This window comes from Euleptes europaea, chromosome 2 (genome assembly GCF_029931775.1).
Source record: "Euleptes europaea isolate rEulEur1 chromosome 2, rEulEur1.hap1, whole genome shotgun sequence".
Classification (NCBI taxonomy): Eukaryota; Metazoa; Chordata; class Lepidosauria; order Squamata; family Sphaerodactylidae; genus Euleptes; species Euleptes europaea.
Genome location: NC_079313.1, coordinates 84,235,202 through 84,255,447, shown reverse-complemented (window position 1 = coordinate 84,255,447; position 20,246 = coordinate 84,235,202). Strand labels below are relative to the sequence as shown.

Genomic DNA, 20,246 nt, shown 5'->3' with positions numbered 1-20,246 from the left:
CTTTTATTTATAGCCCATCTTTCTCACTGTTGCTATTAAGGTAACAGAGCTTCCATGGCAAAGTCTAAAATCCAGTTCTGTAACGTATGAAGCTTAGCTAGGACAGCTATATACCTTGAGTGTCCCATCTATACTAGCTCTGCTCTTTTACTGTTCTACCAACTCTATGTTATCAAGGGATATGTCAGCTAATTTTAACAAGGACATGGTTTGTTTTGGGGTTCAAGGGATAGTCCTTTAAAAACAAGTCCAAGGACTAAGGATCACAACATTCTTAATCTAAATACGTAGAACAAGCAATTTTGAAGTTTCCTTTAAAAATGTTCTTCACTTGATTTGCTTTCAAATAATTATTTAATTATATCAGTGTATAAACTAGAGATGTCAAATAATCTAGTTAGTGGGGAAAAACCCACTGATTTGCAGTGCAATCCTAAACAGAGTTACATTCTTCTGACTTTCCGTGGATGTAACTCTGGTTAGGATTACACTGATAACATTCTCAGAGACCTTGCCATATAATAGGAATCAAATGAACAATACAATTTCCTAATTAATTTATTGAGTAGATTTCTCTGCTGTGTCATATATGGGCAAAGAAGGGTGCAGAGCAGCCTTTCTTAATAAGCTGGTGGATTCCCCTCGCCTAGCAGGGTACCTCTGCATCTCTTACGCTGCTATCACGCTAATTGTGCTGACACCTGTAGGACTTCTAACCAGAGGCTCCTCCCTGTCTTACCTTATAACTTACTCTTGCCCAGCCCTAGCCTACAATTCCACTTTGGTTGCAACCTGGAGAGAAGTAATGTGCTGTACAGTGCTGTACAGTGAGCAGTGCAGGAGACCCTATTTACAGAAAAGGGCCTTCTAAGGTGCAACACATTCAGCACAACACCAATACCCTCAAGCAGAAGCATCTTTCTGGGGAAGGTGAAGCTATACTAGTTTTTGAGATGTTGCTCTGAACATTGCTCAATTTGAGCAAGGGAGCAAGACTGCAGCCACAAATTTTATTCACTCCTCCACTTTCCATTTGACACAGAAGTAAAAAGAGTGTCAACAAAATTTCATCTTCGGCCTGGCATACCCTGAGGTTGCTGGAATGACGTTGTTTGGATCACTCAACACACAACCTTTTTCTGAAGCTCCCAACAGCACACTCAAACTACAATAATTGGTAGTGGACTTGCAACCATGGTGACTATGTCACTGCTAAAATAAACTGCAAGCTGCTGCCTAGACAAAGATGCACTATGCAATATGGAACTTAGAACAGTAAAAATATTGTCGAAGGCTTTCACGGTCAGAGTTCATTGGTTCTTGTAGGTTATCCGGGCTGTGTAACCGTGGTCTTGGAATTTTCTTTCCTGACGTTTCGCCAGCAACTGTGGCAGGCATCTTCAGAGTAGTAACACTGAAGGACAGTGTCTCTCAGTGTCAAGGGTGTAGGAAGAGTAATATATAGTCAGAAAGGGGTTGGGTTTGAGCTGAGTATTGTCCTGCAAAAGTATTGTCCTGTAAGTATCAAGATAATGTGCTAATGAGGGTATGGTATGTTAATGTGGAACCATTGTATCCTGAAGTGATCTGTTAATGTGTGTAATCCAAAGCTAATCTGTATGGCTATTGTTGAATGTTGTCTTTGTCTGGAGGTTTTTCAGGGCAGGAAGCCAAGCCTTATTCATTCTTAAACTCTCCTCTTTTCTGTTAAAGTTGTGCTGATGTTTATGAATTTCAATTTTGTCAGATTGCACAGAGAAGCCATTGAAATTCATAAACATCAGCACAACTTTAACAGAAAAGAGGAGAGTTTAAGAATGAATAAGGCTTGGCTTCCTGCCCTGAAAAACCTCCAGACAAAGACAACATTCAACAATAGCCATACAGATTAGTTTTGGATTACACACATTAACAGATCACTTCAGGATACAATGGTTCCATATTAACATACCATACCCTCATTAGCACATTATCTTGATACTTACAGGACAATACTTTTGCAGGACAATCCTCAGCTCAAACCCAACCCCTTTCTGACTATATATTACTCTTCCTACACCCTTGACACTGAGAGACACTGTCCTTCAGTGTTACTACTCTGAAGATGCCTGCCACAGTTGCTGGCGAAACGTCAGGAAAGAAAATTCCAAGACCACGGTTACACAGCCCGGATAACCTACAAGAACCTTAGAACAGTAACTTGTCCACCAAAGAAGTTGATGTTATTGCTTGATCTCTTACCTCGAAATTTCTTGGGTGGATTATCTAGATCACCAGCAGCAGGTTCCACCACACAACGATCATCCACCAGCCTGAAAAAATAAACAAGCGTACATTCAATTGTAATATTTTACTTTGGCCTACAGTTATTTTAATGACCTCATTTGAAAATCCTTTTTATTTATTGCCTCCTGTTCGATTTCAACAAGCATTATAGACCAGAAGACATACAACTGCCTTCCTGTTTTGTATCTTTCAAGTAGGGTTGCCAGCTCTGATTTGGGGAGTGGAGCCTGAGTAGGGTTGCCAGGTCCCTCTTCGCCACTGGTGGGATATTTTGGGGGCGGAGGCTGAGGATGGTGGGGTTTGGGGAGAGAAGGGACTTCCATGCCATAGAGTCCAATTGCCAAAGCGGCCATTTTCTCCAGGGGAACTGATCTCTGTCAGCTGGAGATCAGTTGTAATAGCGGGAGATCTCCAGCTAATACATGGAGGTTGGCAACCCTAAGCCTGAGGGTGGGGTTTGGGGAGCAAATGGCCTCATCATGGTATAATGCCATAGAGTCCCCCCTCCAAAGCAGCCATTTTCTCCAGGGAAACTGATCTTGATCTTCTGGAGATCAACTGTAATAGCAGGAGATCCCAGGTGCCACCTGCAGGTTGGCAATCTTACTTTCAAGGATAGAGAAATAATTCAAATTTCTAGTACTAGGCTCCAATTTTTTTAGAGACAAGATAAAGTCACTGGACACTGATCCTGCACACAACTGAAAATTTTCAAATAACTAGGTGTTAACATGAAATTTCTTAATGCCCATGTAACAAGGCCTCTTGGTATTAGCCTTGTATAGAAATGTTAATCACAGTGATAAGTAGGAATTACTGTTGCTATTCCAACAGAACCTGTAATGAACCTTTGGGTGGTTGTATTTTCTGCACTTTTCCATTATGGATTTACCCAGGTCAAATGGTAGGAAATTTACAGCTCATGGATCTAATATCCTTTCAGAATAAAATAAAAGCCATCTGTATCTTGCAACAGTAGAACTAAATTTGAACACATGACTTGCCATCTGAGAAGAGGTTCTAAAATAGACAACTAATGTCAAACTCTTAAAAAGTATCATGTGCTGAAATCTCAGAGTCATTTTTAGACTAATCTTTTGGCCTTGAGGGAACAGATTGATGATTTTGATGATCCAGGGTTAGCCATACCAGGCTTTGAGTCATTGAAGATACCAACATTTGGTCCAACATCTTTCTGGCAACACACAGTTTTGACAGAAAACACGTCAGCATCAACTGACACCTCCATTAAGCTATACTCATTTCCAAACCTTCCTAAGAATTACAATTGGTTGCTTTGCATATACAGGGCAACAAGTCCCACTGAGAGGTACTATCAATGTAGAAGTGACATACACAAACCAGAAATTATGTTTTCCTTTAGTAGCAGCTAAAGGAAAGGGCCCTAGTCTTATAGGCTGAGACTAAACCTAGACTGGACAAATATCAATTACTTAAAACCACCTGGGGCAGAAGTAGTTGTTGAAAAACATCCAAAGTTATTGAGAGAGGGCCCTGGCACCCTTCTTGAGACAGCTGCCAGGATTTGCATACAGCCAGATGTCAAACTCATTTTTTGAGGTCAGGTGAGTACCTAATGCTATACATCACAAAGTCGATCAAGAACTGGATAGATTACCTGTCCAGTTCTCTGAGTGGGCTGGGCTGTTCCAATAGTGTTGGTCAGATGGTTGTGTAAGGAGACTATAAAGTCACAGTGAACCACGTAGCCAAACTAGATACATATCTGGTTCCTGGGATCAAGAGGCTATATGCTACCCTAGCTGGAGGAATGACATTCACAAAACTTGACTTAAATAGTACTACCTGCAAATTGCCCTTGAGGATAGATCAAAACCCTCTATGACAATAAATACTTCTAGAGGACTGTTTCATTACAACCAGCTCCCTTTTGAGGTTTGTGAGGCTCCTGGGATTTTTCAAAGAGCTATGGACAATCTATTCCAAGAGATACTACATATCTGTCGCTACCCTGATTACATCCTGATTACAGGAGAAAATATGGCAGAACACTTGCAAAATCCAGTGAAAGTACTGTCAAAATTGTAATCTGCAAGCATGTGCCTTAAGAATGTGCCTTCCAGGCCTCTGAAGTTGTATACCTGGGACACAAAATTGCTGCAGCATGTTTGCATCCTGCAGAGGAGAAGGTATGTGCCATTACAGAGGCACAACCACCAAAATCAATAACAGAACTGAATTCCTTTCTGAATTTATTGAACTATTATGGTAAATTATCTTATATTCTAATAGTGAAGTCAGCCAAATCTGAGGATACTAAAATCTGGTGACTGGAGCTATGAATGGGCAAGACAGATCTTTCTACAAACCTGAAAAACTCTCCAGGTTTGAAAAAATTGTGAAATTAAAATATATATATTGGGGTTTTAAAAACCCCAGAATGATAAAAGAAGTGCCGGTAGCATTAAGAAATGGATTTCCTCAGTGACCATTACTAGGCAACCACAGCATTCCCCCCACAAGTCCTTGAGGGTACCCTGCTATGCAAGTGAGCCTGGCCCAGTAGTTTATGCCATACAGCTGGACCAAAATATTCCTAGGCAGAGGTTGCCAGGTGGGGGAGGGAAAGCAGAAGAAAGAGGGGCAGATAAAGGTAGGTTTGCTGTTGGGTGGGAAGGAGAGAAGGAAACGGGAGAAAGGGGGATACTATGGGGGCTGTTATGTCTTTAGGAAAGGAAGGCTCAGCGCTGGAGGCAGTAGGGGTCATAAGAATTGTGTTTATTGGAACACAACATCCAACTAACAGAACAGGCCACAACTAGGTCTCAGTAACTAACTCCTCCTCCAGTTATGGTCGCAAGACCTAAGCCTCTTCTTTCTAGAGGGCCTCTGGGAGTTTTCCTTAAAACAATAGTACCAACAGATAGTCATAAAAACTTGTTTTGTTTTGTAATGCCTCCCCATATGGAGTAGGAGCAATGCAAGCACAAGCAACACCTGATGGATCAGAGCACCCATCAATTATGCACAGGGTTGCCAACCTCCAGGTGGGGTCTGGAGATCTCCCATAATTATAACTGATGTTCAGGCAACAGAAATCAGTTCCCCTGGAGAAAATGGCACTTTTGGAGGGTAACCTCTCTGGCATTATACCCCACAGAGGTCCTGCCCCTCCTCAAACCCAGGCTCCACTCCCAAAAATCTCCAGGTATTTCCCAACCCAGATTTGGCAGCCCTAGTTATTCATCAAGATCTCTGGCCCCAGCAGGGGAGGGGGAAACTATTCATAAATATGAAGGGCTAGAACTGGTTTTCAGAGCAAAGACATTTTCTCTACGGCAGACATTTTACCATTCGTTTAGATCATAAAACTCTGCAGGGCTTATTGGGACTGAACAAACCAGTACCGCCTATGCATCTGCTAGAATCCAGAGATGGGCCCTGATGCTGTCTGCTTACGACTACAAATCTGAGTACAAACCAGAACATGCTACATACAATTCCTATGCCCTTCACAGACTGCCTCTACCAGATAGTCCACAGTCACTACCACAGCCTGCTGAAACCATTCTTCTGATTGAACAGAACCTCTTGAACAGATTCAGCACATATTTTAAAAAGCAATTGAGCAGGATCCACTGTTGTCCAGAGGGAGAAGGATGGTTACAAATGAATGGAATGAGAGGAGAGGTACAACCATTTTATCAACCTAATGCTTCTTTAAGTATCCAGCAGGGATATCTGTTATTAGGGTCTCGAGTAGTTAGGCTATCTCAGAGTTGACCTGCAGTGCTAGAAGTACATCCTGGCATTCCTTATTTTCAGTTCTTGTAGGTTATCCGGGCTGTGTGACCATGGTCTTGGTATTTTCTTTCCTGACGTTTCGCCAGCAGCTGTGGCAGGCATCTTCAGAGGAGTAACACTGAAGGACAGTGTCTCTCAGTGTCAGTCTCGGTCTCTCAAAATTCCTTATTTTGGACTGCAGAGCTTTTAAATTGTCTTCAATATCATTCAGAAAAATAGGAAATGAGAATAAGGAACTGGGAAGCAACTTCAGCCTCCTTGACATTGTACATATGAATGGGCTAGCTCATAGTTATGCGTGGTGGCCTGGGAAAGATCAACAATGCAACAATGTGGGGTGTATCAATTCCATCAACATGCCCCTCCGAAAACACCCCAGCATCCATGGGGATGTTGAACAAGAAGCAGCTTTTACCTTAGGGGACCACACTTCTCCAGTGAATCAGGCTCTACCTGCTAGACCACTTCATTATAGCTGTCTCCATTCCAATTCCTCCTAAGGTCAGGAAACAAAGAGCTACCCTGCTCCTGCCAATTAGGGAAGTGAATCAAGGAGCCAAAACTTCAAATGCACAGCAAAGCTCACTAGAGTCAGTATTCAATGAACAATATGCCCAATAGGAAGATCAGAAAGACCCACAGCAAACATACTTTACCTTAACCAATGATTCCAAGACAATAAGCACAGGCTCTTCCCCACAAAGTCATGATAGTCCTTTGGGTAGTTCGTGAGGCTACTGGTGGTGTTATCAGCTCATTTCATTTAGAGTACCTGCTACTGCTTTGTTGCCCTGACCTGGATGGCCCAGGCTAGCCTGATCTCGACAGATCTCAGAAGCTAAGCAGGGTCAGCCCTGGTTAGTATTTGGATGGGAGACCACCAAGGATTATCAGGGTTGCTGTGCAGAGGAAGGCACTGGCAAACCACCTCTGTTAGTCTCTTGCCATGAAAACCCCCAAAAAGGGGTCGCCATTAGTTGGCTGCGACTTGACGGCACTTTACACACACACACTGCTTTGTCAATGGTTTTAAAATTTAGCTCAGATAACCAGATTCATGGTGGCATTAGTTTTCCTTGAAACATTAATGCCAGCGTGGTATAGTGGTTAAGAGCGGTGGACTCTAATCTGGTGAGCCGGGTTGGTTTCCCCACTCCTACACATGAAGCCAGCTGAATGACCTTGAGTTAGTCCCAGTTCTCTCTGAACTCTCTCAGCCCCACCTACCTCACAAGGTGTCCATTGTAGGGAGAAGAAGGGAAGGAGATTGTAAACTGCTTTGATTTTCCTTAAAAGGTAGAGAAAGTCAGCATATAAAAACCAAAAGGGGAAAATGAGGAACTGGGGCAAATAGTGGTAACAAGGCAGGAAGTCCTAGAACGTCTCAACAAACTGCAAACTAACAAGTCACAGGTCCCAGACGGTATTCATCCTAGAGTTCTTCAAGATCTCAAATGGGAAGTTGCTGAAATGCTTACAATGATATGTAACATGTCCCTTAGATCAGCCTCTATACCAAAGGGCTAGAGAATGGTCAATGTATCATTCATTTATATATATATTTAAAAAGGTTCCATGGGGGACCCAGGAAGTTACAGGCCAGTTAGCTTAATGTCTGTTCCAAGTAAATCGATGGAAAGCATTATTAAAGATAGAATTGTCAAGCATATAGAAGGGCAAGCCCTGCTGAGCAAAACCCAACATGGCTTCTGTAAAGGTAGGTCCTGTCTCACTAACCTTTTAGAGTTTTTTGAAAGTGTCAATAAGCATGTGGACAGGAATGAGCCTGTGGACATTGTGTATTTCGATTTCCAAAAGGCTTTTGATAAAGTCCCCTACCAAAGACTGCTAAGCAAACTTCATAGTCATGGGACAAGTCCTCTTATGGATTGAAAGCTGGCTGAAAAATAGGAAGCAGAGTAGGAATCAATGGTCAGTTCTCACAATGGAGGGATGTGAACAGTGGGGTCCCTCGGGGATCTGTGTGGGGACTGGTGCTTTTCAACCTGTTCATCAATAACCTGGAGTTGGGAGGTGAACAGCAAGGTGGCCAAGTTTGCAGATGACACCAAATTATTTAGGGTGGTTAAAAACAAAATCGGACTGTGAAGAGCTCCAAATGGATCTCTTCAAACTGGAGGAATGGGCATTAAAATGGCAAATGAGATTCAATGTGAGCAAGTGTAAAGTGATGTATATTGGGGCAAAAAATCCCAACTTCACATATATACTGATGGGATATGTGCGGGCAGCAACAGACCAAGAAAAGGATCTTGGGGTGATAGTGGATAGCTTGATGAAGATGTCAACCCAGTGTGCGGCTGCTGTGAAAAAGGCAGATTCCATGCTGGCCATAATTAGACAAGGAATAGAGAATAAAACTGCTGCTATCATGCTGCCCTTGTACAAATCTATGGTGAGACCACACTTGGAATACTGTATACAGTTCTGATCACCACACCAAAAATGGATATTGCAGAGCTTGAGAAGGTGCAGAAAAGAGCAACCAAAATGATCAGGGGCTAGAGCAACTGCCCTATGAAAAGCGGTTAAAGCGCTTAGGGCTGTTTAGCTTGGAAAGAAGGTGGTTAAGGGGGCATGATAGAGGTCTATAAAATTATGCATGGTATGGAGAGAGTTGACAGGGAGAAGCTTTTCTCCTCCTCTTATAATACTAGAACTCTGGGTCATCTGCTGAAGCTGGAGGGTGAAAGATTCAAAACAGATAAAAGGAAGTATTTCTTTGCACAATGCATAGTTAAATTGTGGAACTCCCTGTCCCAGGATGTGGTGATAGCTGCCAACTTGGAAGGCTTTAAGAGGGGAGTGGACATGTTCATGGAGGATAGGGCTATCCATGGCTACTAGTCAAAAGGAATACTAGTCATGATGCATACCTATTCTCTCCTGTACCAGAGGAGCACGCATATTATATTAGATGCTGTGGAACACAGACAGGATGCTACTGCTTGTTTGTGGGTTTCCTAGTCTAGAGGCACCTGGTTGGCCACTGTGTGAACAGACTGCTGGACTTGATGGGCCTTGGTCTGATTCAGCATGGCTTTTATATGTTCTTAACTCTTCTTCTAATGGACACAAATCAAAATAAAAGACTTTTTCCATAGGGCTGCCAACCTCCAGGTAGGGCCTGGAGATCTCCTGGTATTACACCTGATCTCCAGATGAAAGAGATCAGTTCCTTTGGAGAAAATGGCCACTTTGGAAGGTGAGTTCTGGCATTATACTCCAACAAGTTCCTGTACCTCTCCAAACCCTGCCCTCCCAAGGCCCCACTCCCTCCAAAATCCCCAGGTATTTCCCAACCCAATATTGGCAACCCTATCCATCACAGAAGGTAATTGCTTTTGTTCACTGGATATTTCCGCAGGATTACATGATATTTTAGGGTAATTTTACAAGGGATGCTGAGAATGCCTTTCAGTGTGGGGTGTGCCCCCTGTTATTATGCAGTACATAAAAGGGCAGGCATCCATTTTCAGACCGAAAGTACATTCTAGTCAAGACAGGTTTTGCATTCAAATTGGAGGCATGAAAAATGCAAAAACTAATTTAAAGATCACATGGGAACACACCCTAATGGATATGGGTGTGCACATCCAGGTTAGATACTGTGCTCCAAATAAATAGCACAATGATTTTATGGAGGAACTTTTCATTGCAAAGAGTTAGGAGTCCTATATTAGCCCATCCCATCAGTCCATGCATCATTAGTTTTCTGTCGCATTATGACCTTGAGCTCTCAACATGGAAAGCAAAGCACAAAAGCACGCCGCCTTGAGCACCCTAAAAGATAGATTTTATATAAATATAATTAGTTGACTAATAGAAAATATTCCCACCTCTCTGACATACAAAGGGCCAAACAGTGTTTTCTCGTGAGCTGAACTGTTACTGCTTTGAAATGACTTAAGAGGAGGGAAATAAATGCAAGCACTTACCAGAATAGCTTCTGAGTACTTTGGAACAAACCCAAAGAAAAACACATTGTTTGCTTTTACTCTTAATCAAGGAAAACAGACTGACTAAAGTTTCTTACTTCAACACTGTGGAGCTGCTACTAGGGTTGCCAGGTCCCTCTTCACCACCAGTGGGAGGTTTTGCGGGCAGAGCCTGAGGAGGGCAGGGGTTTGAGGAGCGGAGGGGCTTCAATTAGGGTTGCCAGGTCCCTCTTCGCCACCAGCGGGAGGTTTTGGGGGCACAGCCTGAGGAGGGCGGGGTTTGGGGAGGGGCTTCAATGCCATAGAGCCCAACTGTAACAGCAGGAGATATCCTGCCACCACCTGGAGGTTGGCAACCTTAGCTTCAATGCCACAGAGTCCAATTGCCAAAGCAGCCGTTTTCTCCAGGTGAACTGATCTCTGTCGGCTGGAGATCAGTTGTAACAGCAGGAGCTCTCCAGCTAGTACCTGGAGGTTGGCAACCTTAGCTGCTACAAATGGGGAAGATTACACAGAAACCTTTTCTCCCTTCGCCAGGGCTGCTCCCTCACGCTCAGAGAATCCAGCTAAGGAAAGTGTTCCTTTCTGTTGCTCCATCAGTAGGAATTTGGACTTGTGCCATCTCACTCACTACTTGGACCCTGAGACCCCAATGTGAAGAGAATGCTACAATGCCCCTGTTATAAGAGGTGCAAGGAAGCAAACATCAGAGCAGAGGAAGCAAAGTGGAGGAGATGTCACTGGAACCAGAATGGGACCCAAAGTTATTACAGAGTACTTCGTTTATATGTCCTTGATCTTTTCATTGCCCCAATTCCTCTTCTGTGAGACAGTGAGGAAGCAATATTCTGTTTATTTGCTTTGGACATTTAAAAAAAATTTATTGAGCAAGTGAAAAGCTCAAAAGACAAACATCACAGCTAAGACAGGGGAAGAACAAATGAGATGTGAAAGAGGCCCATGTGAGCAGCCAAAGAAGCAAAAAGGAGGAAGAGGGAGGGAAGGGAAGAAAGTGGGAGAAGACCAATAGCAATTTATGTTGAGTCCAGGGAGGTTATGTGAAGTTTCATTAGTTTGTTCTGTTTTATTAACATTTGTTTAATCTCAAATCTCAAGTGTCTCATGAGATAAGGTTCTCAAGGAAATGTCTTTTTGTGTTTCGTCCGAATGGAAAGGTTTATCCAGCTTTATCATATGGTTATACATGCTAGTGCATACATGCTAGTGTTTCTATTCAGCAATCAAGCTTAGGAGAAGACTGTATTTCTGTTTTTAGCAAGAAAACAAAGCATACCTTGACAAAGCAACATCTCCAGAATTTAAATCCCACAACTTGGGTGCAAATCCCTGTATTGGTACCACAGATACCGAAGTTTGCAGAACCATATTTAAATTCCTTCACAATTCTGTCCATAATTATTGTACTACTGAGCATAAGCAGGGACAGTATGATTCTAGGGCCCTGGGCAAAAGTCAAGAATGGGACCCACAAACCTACACCCTTTATTTCCACCCAATCCAACCCACTCATAAAGCGTCCAATTTTCACAATGCATGTCCCTTCCAAAATGCATCATCACCACTGTTTCCCACCACCATTTTCTATCATGCTGAATGCCCTTTGCCTCCCACCCACATCAGAGCCCTGGCAATTGCTCAGCTAGCCCCACAGGTAGGGTTGCCAACCTCCAGGTACTAGCTGGAGATCTCCTGCTATTACAACTGACCTCCAGCCAATAGAGATCAGTTCACCTGGAGAAAATGGCCGCTTTGGCAATTGGACTCTATGGCACTGAAGTCCCTCCCCTCCTCAAACCCCGCCCTCCTCAGACTCTGTCCCAAAAACCTGGCAACCTTACCCATAGGTTGAGCATAAATATCGTATTACAGGCCCACGTAATATGGATTAATATGCTTATGTTGGAACCACATCTCCAGATGTTGCTTACATGCCTATAAGGTCTCCGATATATTTATGATGGATCAGTTTGAACACAATTTCAAGCAAAGATTGTTTGATGGGCAGTATCATCACTTTCCACTTACACTTACACTGATGTAAATGTCATCTTTGACCTTTAAAAAATCTATTTTAGAGTATTATAATAGAGATTTTAAGGTAGACACTACCTTCTTATTAAAGGCAACATTTTCAAAATCATCAATATTATTTAGAACACTTGTTTACAATGAGATTATAAACCTCCGAACAATATGTTCCTATTAAAACTCTGTCTCAAACCCCAAAGAGCTTCTGTCAGTCATAATAGACAACACTAACCCTAATAAACCAAACATCTCACGTACTGTAAGGAAACTCCATGTCTACAAAAAAGGTTTTATTCTTGAAGTCAATACTTTCAGGAACATTTTTATAAAAAAACCTGTCACCGTTACATGAAAGGAGGGAAAGATCAGCATGGTTGAGTTATCAGTGCGTCCGTGCATAAGTTCTTCCAGTTTCTATAGAGCCGCCACCTTGGACCTGTAGTTAAAGCATGTCACATCATGTTTTAAAACCATAAAACTTCTATTCCTTATAAAATTGAAATTATTTGTCCTGCGAGTAGCACATTGGTGTGGAGGATCTTCTGGAGCAGTCGTAAAAACTGGCCAAACTTCAGAGAAATCATATTAAAAACAGCTGGGTTACAACAGTTTAAAAATGTGTGAGAGAGAGTGAGTGAGCGAGTGAGAGGAGATGTGTTCAAACTGTTATACTTTCCTAAGAGGTACAACTCATGATTCCAATGCTCACTCACAGCAGTTAGAAAAACAAAATGTTGGTCCAAATACAAAAGGCTAGGCATCTATGACATTGTTGTTTAAAGGACAGATGTTACAATCAATGTTCATTCCAGGATTTATTAGCTTTACTGCCAGGTGTCACCTGTGAAAGGCAGGTATAAAGTTAGTGGGTGAAAGGTTAGAGTTATGGGGGGGAAACACATACTATTATGTCAGGTGCCAAAATTATAGCAAATGGGATGCTTCTCTTTGTGCTGTTTGTAACTGGGAGGGAAATAATGGTGTGGGAATAGAATATCCTTCTATTATATGTTCAACTTTTTATAGAAGATGAAGAGGTTTTTTTATTCAGATGTAAAATGGAAATTATATATGTATAATATATATAGGCCACATACAGATCCTCACACAAATTTGGCTATATGCTGAAATTAATAACACAGAAAATGTACCTGGGAAGGAAAGGTTCCAATAGCAATGCCATTTTGGAAAGAAATCCTATTCTCTTTTACACATCCCATAAAGTCGATGTGAACGAATACAGTGGCGCTATTAAAGAGGATCCAAAGTGATAGTTCTATTCTTTTTTCTTACTCAATATCCCAGAGCTATCTAGCCCACTACAAGTTTTATAATGGAGTACATACACTTTGAACAGTTTCTGTAAGTATATATGAAACTGGATGTTCCTGGCAGAGCTGACAATATTAAATATCAAGAACCAGAGATTGATCTTTCTGAGGTACACAATATCCCATGTCACACACTTGTGTTAAGTTTGCCTTGTGACTCGTTTTGACCAAACTAACAAGATCTGTAATGTCCAGATACCATTTATGACACATTCTTTAGAGTCATTTTTGTAAATTAAACAAGCAATAGCATAAGTTCAGTTTGAAGCTACAATAACATCAATATTTGCTTCAGATAACTGGGAGTAATGGGACTGCATAAGGATGCTCCCTCCCATCTGTATCAATTATATCCCAGGTTCCTTGTGTATATACACTTACACCTAGTCCTTCAATTACCTTCGTTCTGCCTATTGCCCATCTGGAACAGAAAGAGAAAGGCAGAGCAAGATATAGGGGAATTGGAATAAAGCTATATAATAAACTCTGCTTCCGCCTTGGCCTCCATGCAAATTCAAAGCCCCGCTCATCTTGAAACCATTATGCGGTTCATCATATTGAAGCATATATCCTGCTGATTTCATGGGGGGACTAGGCTATTTATTTTTAAAAAACATTGATTAGCCGCCTTTCTCCCTTGCGGAACTCAAGGCAGCTTACAGTATAAATAAAACATTATAAAAACACAACAAAAAAAATATAAAACCTATAAAAGTCACAATTTTAAAAATCCAAATAGGACTGCCAAGAATAAAAGCTAAATCAATAAAAATGCAGTCCTAAATAAAAATGTTTTCAATTGCATCCTGAAGATCGACAATGAGTGAGCCAGGTGCATCTCCCTGGGGATGTTGTTCCATAATTGTGGGGCCACCAGTAGGGCTGCCAGCTCTGGGTTGGGAAATACCTGGAAATGTGGTGGGGGGAACCTGAGGAGGGCAGGGTTTGGGGAGGGGAGGGACTTCAATGCCATAGAGTCCAATTACCAAAGCGGCCATTTTCTCCAGGTGAACTGATCTCTATTGGCTGGAGATCTGCTGTAATAGCAGGAGATCTCCAGCCACCACCCGGAGGTTGGCAACCCTAGCTACCACGGAAAAGGCCCTCTCCTGTGTACCCACCAGACAACCATTTTTAATTGGTGGGACAGTCAGGAGGGCATCTCCTCATGATCTTAATTCCCGAGCAGGAACATATGGGAGAAGATGGTCCTTCAGATAACCCAGTCCCATGCCATGTAGGGCTTTAATGGACAAAACCCATACCTTGACTTGGGCTGGGGAGCTGATCGATAGCCATTGTAATTGCTGTAGTATAGGAGACATATGCTCCCAATAGCTGGCCCCGACCAGCAGTCTAGCTGCAGCATTCTGCACTAGCTGCAGCTTCTGAACACTCTTTAAGGGTAGCCCCAAGAAAAATGTCCTACTGGATATGCTGCTATTGTATGTGGAGGAAAAAATTATATGGAAGAGAATTCAACCATACGGATCCATCCACAGTCTCCAGTGGTACAGCCAAGAACTAGGTTTACCACATTAGTGAGAACTACCCTTATTTATTTTTTTCCTCCCTCCTTCTTTGTTTTACCCCTTCAACTGCAAAACAGGAATAATAATATTGCTCTAATTTAAAACATTCTGGCAAAAATTACTGAAATAATGCATACAAGGTGCTTGGAAGATTCTGAAGTACCATATATACACACACAGCACTGTTATTTAATTCATGTCACATGCATCACCCCCATCCTCCAAATTTCTGAGGATGATCATTCACCAAGCTGGAACGGTTATTTAACAAAAGTGTATCCACCCATCCCACCCACTTCACTGGAGTAGGCCCACTGACTTAAGACTCAAAAGGTAGTGCCAGATAGCTTCACTCTAACATTACCAATGTTCTGAAGACAGCAATAGAAAAGACTAAGAATCCAGTAGCACCTTAAAAACTAACAAAATTTCTGGCAGGATATGAGCTTTGAAGACATCAAACACTGTTAGTTTTATTTTCTTCTTTTATGATATTGACGCAATGGAATAATCTACCATAAAAGCGTATGAAACAGATTCCACTAATATGAGTCATCAATGCTCATTTTGCAAAGACAAAAATGGTGATGACTAAGGTGTGCTTGGCACTTAGATCAGGGACCACCTCCTCCCCCAGTTCCACAGTCCTATCAGGTTGCTTTGTAATATTGCTCTCCACGAATTTTCAAGCACGAATAGCAAAAACACACCAGCCCAGTGAACGTACTAGAAACTTACCTCGCAATTTACACGCATCCAGTACAAAAGAATCCAATACGACTTTAAATTTCTGTTCCCACCGCCCTGCCTTTCTCCGCTGCATTTGAAAAGCCCAGACCGGCACGCTCCCACGCATGCCCAGTCGGCGCTCCAAGCAAGGACTGTGATTGGTCCAGCGTTAGTAAGGGAGGCGGGGGGAGTGCAGGGGTGGGCTGGCAGCAGGAAGTGGGCTGGCAGCAGGAAGCGGATCAAACACGCATTGCATGTTCCCACTTTCAGGCACCGGGTGTGTTTAATGGGCGAAATTCGATGTGCTTAACGGATGTGCTTAACGGATGTGCTTAACGGATGTGCTTAACGGGCGAAATTGCGCTCTGGAGACATCCTCGGAATCCTTCGGGTAAGTTGAAGTGGGAACATGCAAGGAAAACCAGCAGAATTCAGAGCTGCAAACTCGCAGTGCGGACATGGACCTGGACTCCCGAGAGTTGGAACTCCTTACCCACAGAGATCCTCTGAAGCCAAAACCTGGGCATATTTGAAAAAGCCATGGGGGGGCAGCCTCTTTTTTCATTACAGTAGGTGTTTAGAGATCACATTCACTTAAGTGTGGATACCTGTTTTACAATATTTCTAGCAAGTTTTCTATTTCAGTTTGCAGTGTAATTCTTGTTATCCACAAAGAGCAAAAATAAAGGGGTGACTTGCAAAATCTCAGCCCGTAGATTAAGACAGTTGCTAAAAATGAATGGTGCACAGCTCCAAATGAACCCTGGATCTACAATCACAAGGAACATTTTAGATGTATGGAATGGTCCCATGAAGAAAACACGCACCTCAGATTTATGAAGCCCCAGTCCCATTTACTGCACTGTATCTTTAATAGTATATAATATTACCACTGCAACTCAGGAGTGAACAAACTACTCAACATCAAGAATCATGTTAAGTTTTTATTTAAATAAGCATGTCATTTAACTTGCTTTAAAGGTTTTTAACAGCCCATTCCTGAGGGGGGGGGAACCTCTTAGGAGGTGGCCTAACCCCGCCGGCGTCGTAAGTGCGTGTAATCACGAGATTACACACACTTATGCCGGCGGGGAGGGTGGCTCCGCTGGCGCCCAAGCACCGTGGAGCTGCACCTCTCCCCTCAGTCGGTGCGGCCTCTCCGTGGCACCGGCAATGGCGTAGAAAGGCTGTGCCGGCGCAGGGGGGCGTTTCGGGGCTGGGCTGGGGGGAGGAGCCGCCAGTTAGACAGCTTCCCACCCCCCTTTCGGCCACTTGAGCCAGCTGTTGGAAAGGCGTTGCTGCGCCTGCTATTTTGCAGGCGCAGCCTTGCTGTTTTCAATGGGGCAAAAAGCTAAAAAGCCGCGAAACGGCTTTTTTTGTTGTTGTTTAACAGCGTGCGCAATTCGGCTTAGGAAGAGGCGCCGCTGCGTTACTTCTCCGCCGACTCCGCACGCCGTATTTTCAGGAATGGGCTGTAAGAGACTCCTAAAAAGTGCTGAAGGGCGTATCTTAGGGTCGCTATGAGTCGGATACCTGTTTTACAATATTTGCAAGAGCTGAGCAAGGCTGTCAAAAATAGGACATTTTGGAGCATGTTGATTCATAGGGTTGCCATGAGTCGGAAGCGACTTGACAGCACTTAACACACATAACACACACAAGTTGGAAGCGACTTGACAGCACGTAACACACACACGTTAGCTACTAAAGATAGTTGTTCTCTGCATCATACCTGTTAGTAATCCAGCAGTTAACTAAGACTCAATGTAAACTAGAGTTACTAACATCCAAGTGGGGCTGGGAGTTCTCAGAGAATTACAACTGATCTTCAGACCACAAGATGAGTTCTCCTGAAGGAGGATGACATCATATTCTGCTAAGAGCCCCCTCCTCTGCAAATTCTGCTGCCCCAGGTACCACCCTCCAAAATCTCTAGGAGTTTCCCAAGATGGAGTTGCAAACCCTAGATTGTACATTTAAGAAGTTATGACATCTATGCATTTCTGAACAAGAAGTTATATAAATGAAGCTGGCCCCTAATTTGTCTATTGGGTGTCAAGAATATAACCAGTTGTAAGTACTGTAGGTGTAAAAGTGACAAGGGAAGTTGTGTCAGAGATGACTTTATGTATTTGTTGGTTCCTGATTTGTGTTTTATAGGTGTCGAATTGTTGTCATGGGCAGCTGTCATTACAATTAATTAAGTGAAGAGAATACTGCAGTCAATTTGCAGCTGTCTTAAGGCATCCAGAAATGATATGGCAACAGAGTCAGATAACAGATTGCATTTTCTGGTTTCCCTCGAACCTGGAGAAACATCCTTCATATATCAGATATAGTTTATCTTTTATTCTTGAGTCACACATGCATGAATGACACAGATGTGAAACAGTTAACATGATATTTGATAGAAGTAGATTTAAGACTATAAAGATACAGTCAAATAATGATAATTTGTCAGTAATTAGGTCAAAGATAATTCTTTATCTAGATGCTAGGATCAGGCAATTAGCACAAGGTAATCTAAGGAAGTTCAGTCAGTGTTAATTAGCACAGGTCCTGACTGGGCTTCTCCTGTGCTTCATTTGGTGCTGCATTGGGCCAGTAGAGAACACACAGAAATAGAAATCTAGCATTGTGGGGCACAAAGGAAGGGCGGGGTGAATCCATAGGATGCTAATATGGGACAAGCCGAATGGTAAGGAGACATCTTAGGGCTTTCGGTACATACACACGAATAGTGTGATCAGATGCAAAGGAAGAAGGGCTCCTGTACCATTCGCAGCGAATGGCCTGCAAGCATTTGATGCTGCATGTTGCTGAAACTAAACTGGTGTGTACCTGCTCAGCCCCTTACTTGAGAAACCACCCAAAGTGAAGAGACATATTTTAAAATATATATTTTTAAAACCAAGATGTACAAAAGAGGAAAGGTCATCAAGTGCAACTTATCTGACCCTGAACAACAAGCTTCACCTGCCTGTACTCCCTCTTCTTTCCTCCTTTCCATCTGGTCACTCTCCATGTACAGAATGAAGAAGAAAATGTGGGCACCTTGCAATGAATATCAAAAGCCGTGTCATAACTTTAATCAGGATGAAAGTACTGAGTTCTCCAGAAATCTAACAGGCTGAATAAATGATGATGGCGGAAAGTGCCATCAAGTCACAGCTGACCTGCGGCAATCCTGTAGGGTTTTCAAGGCAAGAGACATTCAGAGGTGGTTTGCCATTGCCGGCCTCTGTGTAGCAACCATGGACTTCCTTGGTGGAAGTGCTAATTGGGGCTGACCCTGCTTAGCTTCTGAGATCTGATGAGATCGGGTTCAGTACAAAAACAAAAAGTAGAGGAAAGATTTTCAGAGCATGATGAAATGATGGAAGTCCACTTCTTGCAGTCTTAAAACTGACATGTTGCAAGTCATGTCCTTAATAGGGGAACCAATACCAGGTTGGGAAATTCCTGGAGATTTTGGAGGTGGAGCCTGGGCAGGGCAGGGCTTGAGGAGGGGAGGGACCTCAGCAGGGTTTAATGCCATAGAACCCACTCTCCAAAGTGGCCATTTTCTTCAGGGGCTCTCTGTAATCTGGAGTTCAGTTGTAATTCCAGAAAAAGAAGAGCTGGTTCTTATACCCTGCTTTTTCTCTGCTTTTAAGGAGTCTCAAAGCGGCTTACAATCGCCTTCCCTTCCCCTCCCACAACGGACACCTTGTGAGGTAAGTTGAGCTGAGAGAGTTTGGAGAGAACTGTGACTAGCCTAAGGTCACCCAGCAGGCTTCATGTGGAGGAGTGGGGAGTCAAACCTGGTTCACCAGATTACAGTCCGCCACTCATGTGGGGAGTGGGGAATCAATGCCGGTTCTCCAGATTAGAGTCCACCACTCTTAACCACTACACCATGCTGGGCCCACCTGGAGGTTGGCAACCCTAGTTCTGAAAGATATTTTTCTTTCTCCCCCCCCCCTTTCTTCTATTTGTTTTCTTTCTGTACAGAACATTTAACCCCAATGACGAGTTCTGGAGAATGCGAAATCTTGCTAAACACTTTGTGATATTTGGGTTGGTCCTAATAAAGGCCACAATAGTACTTTTGTATTTTTGATTTCTCACAGAGATACCTGCAGGGAAGAACAGAATAGTTGGTATAATAACAACACTCGGTTCTGCGAGGGGGAAGAAGGAGCTTCCATTTCTCTACCACTCCACTTCTGCCAACAGAAAGGGCAGTGGGTGCTTTTTGTCCCTTTTCTTTTGCCCCTCGTGTCCTTCCTATGGCACATAGAGCCAGAGAACAGGAGTGAAAATTCCCCCAGCTGCCCTGCTCATTGGCAAACATGGGATGGGAGAGAAACAGAAGCTCCTTCTTCCCCCTCGCAATACTCTCTGGCAGTGCCAAGGGAATGAGTGCTTTTTAAGTTCCCCTGGGGTACATTTGACTGTGAGTCCGGTCATACACCCATGACCCCACACATGCTGGTTGTATCATATAGCTTCGCCCTGACAGACAATAACTTGGATCCTAACACTCCCTTCCAATAAAGATCCTTGCTCCAATCAAAGATGACCTCCTTCGA

General features: G+C 43.0%; 1 protein-coding gene across 1 annotated transcript in view; it reads right to left on the bottom strand.

Moving 5' to 3' along the window:
- ITPR3 (inositol 1,4,5-trisphosphate receptor type 3) overlaps window positions 1–20,246 on the bottom strand; it is a 126,055-nt gene that overhangs the window by 90,070 nt on the left and 15,739 nt on the right. Inside the window, exon 2 of the mRNA XM_056845363.1 lies at window positions 2,242–2,312. Within this exon, the coding sequence (XP_056701341.1) occupies window positions 2,242–2,312 (71 nt within the window). The remainder of the gene's footprint in view (window positions 1–2,241; window positions 2,313–20,246) is intronic.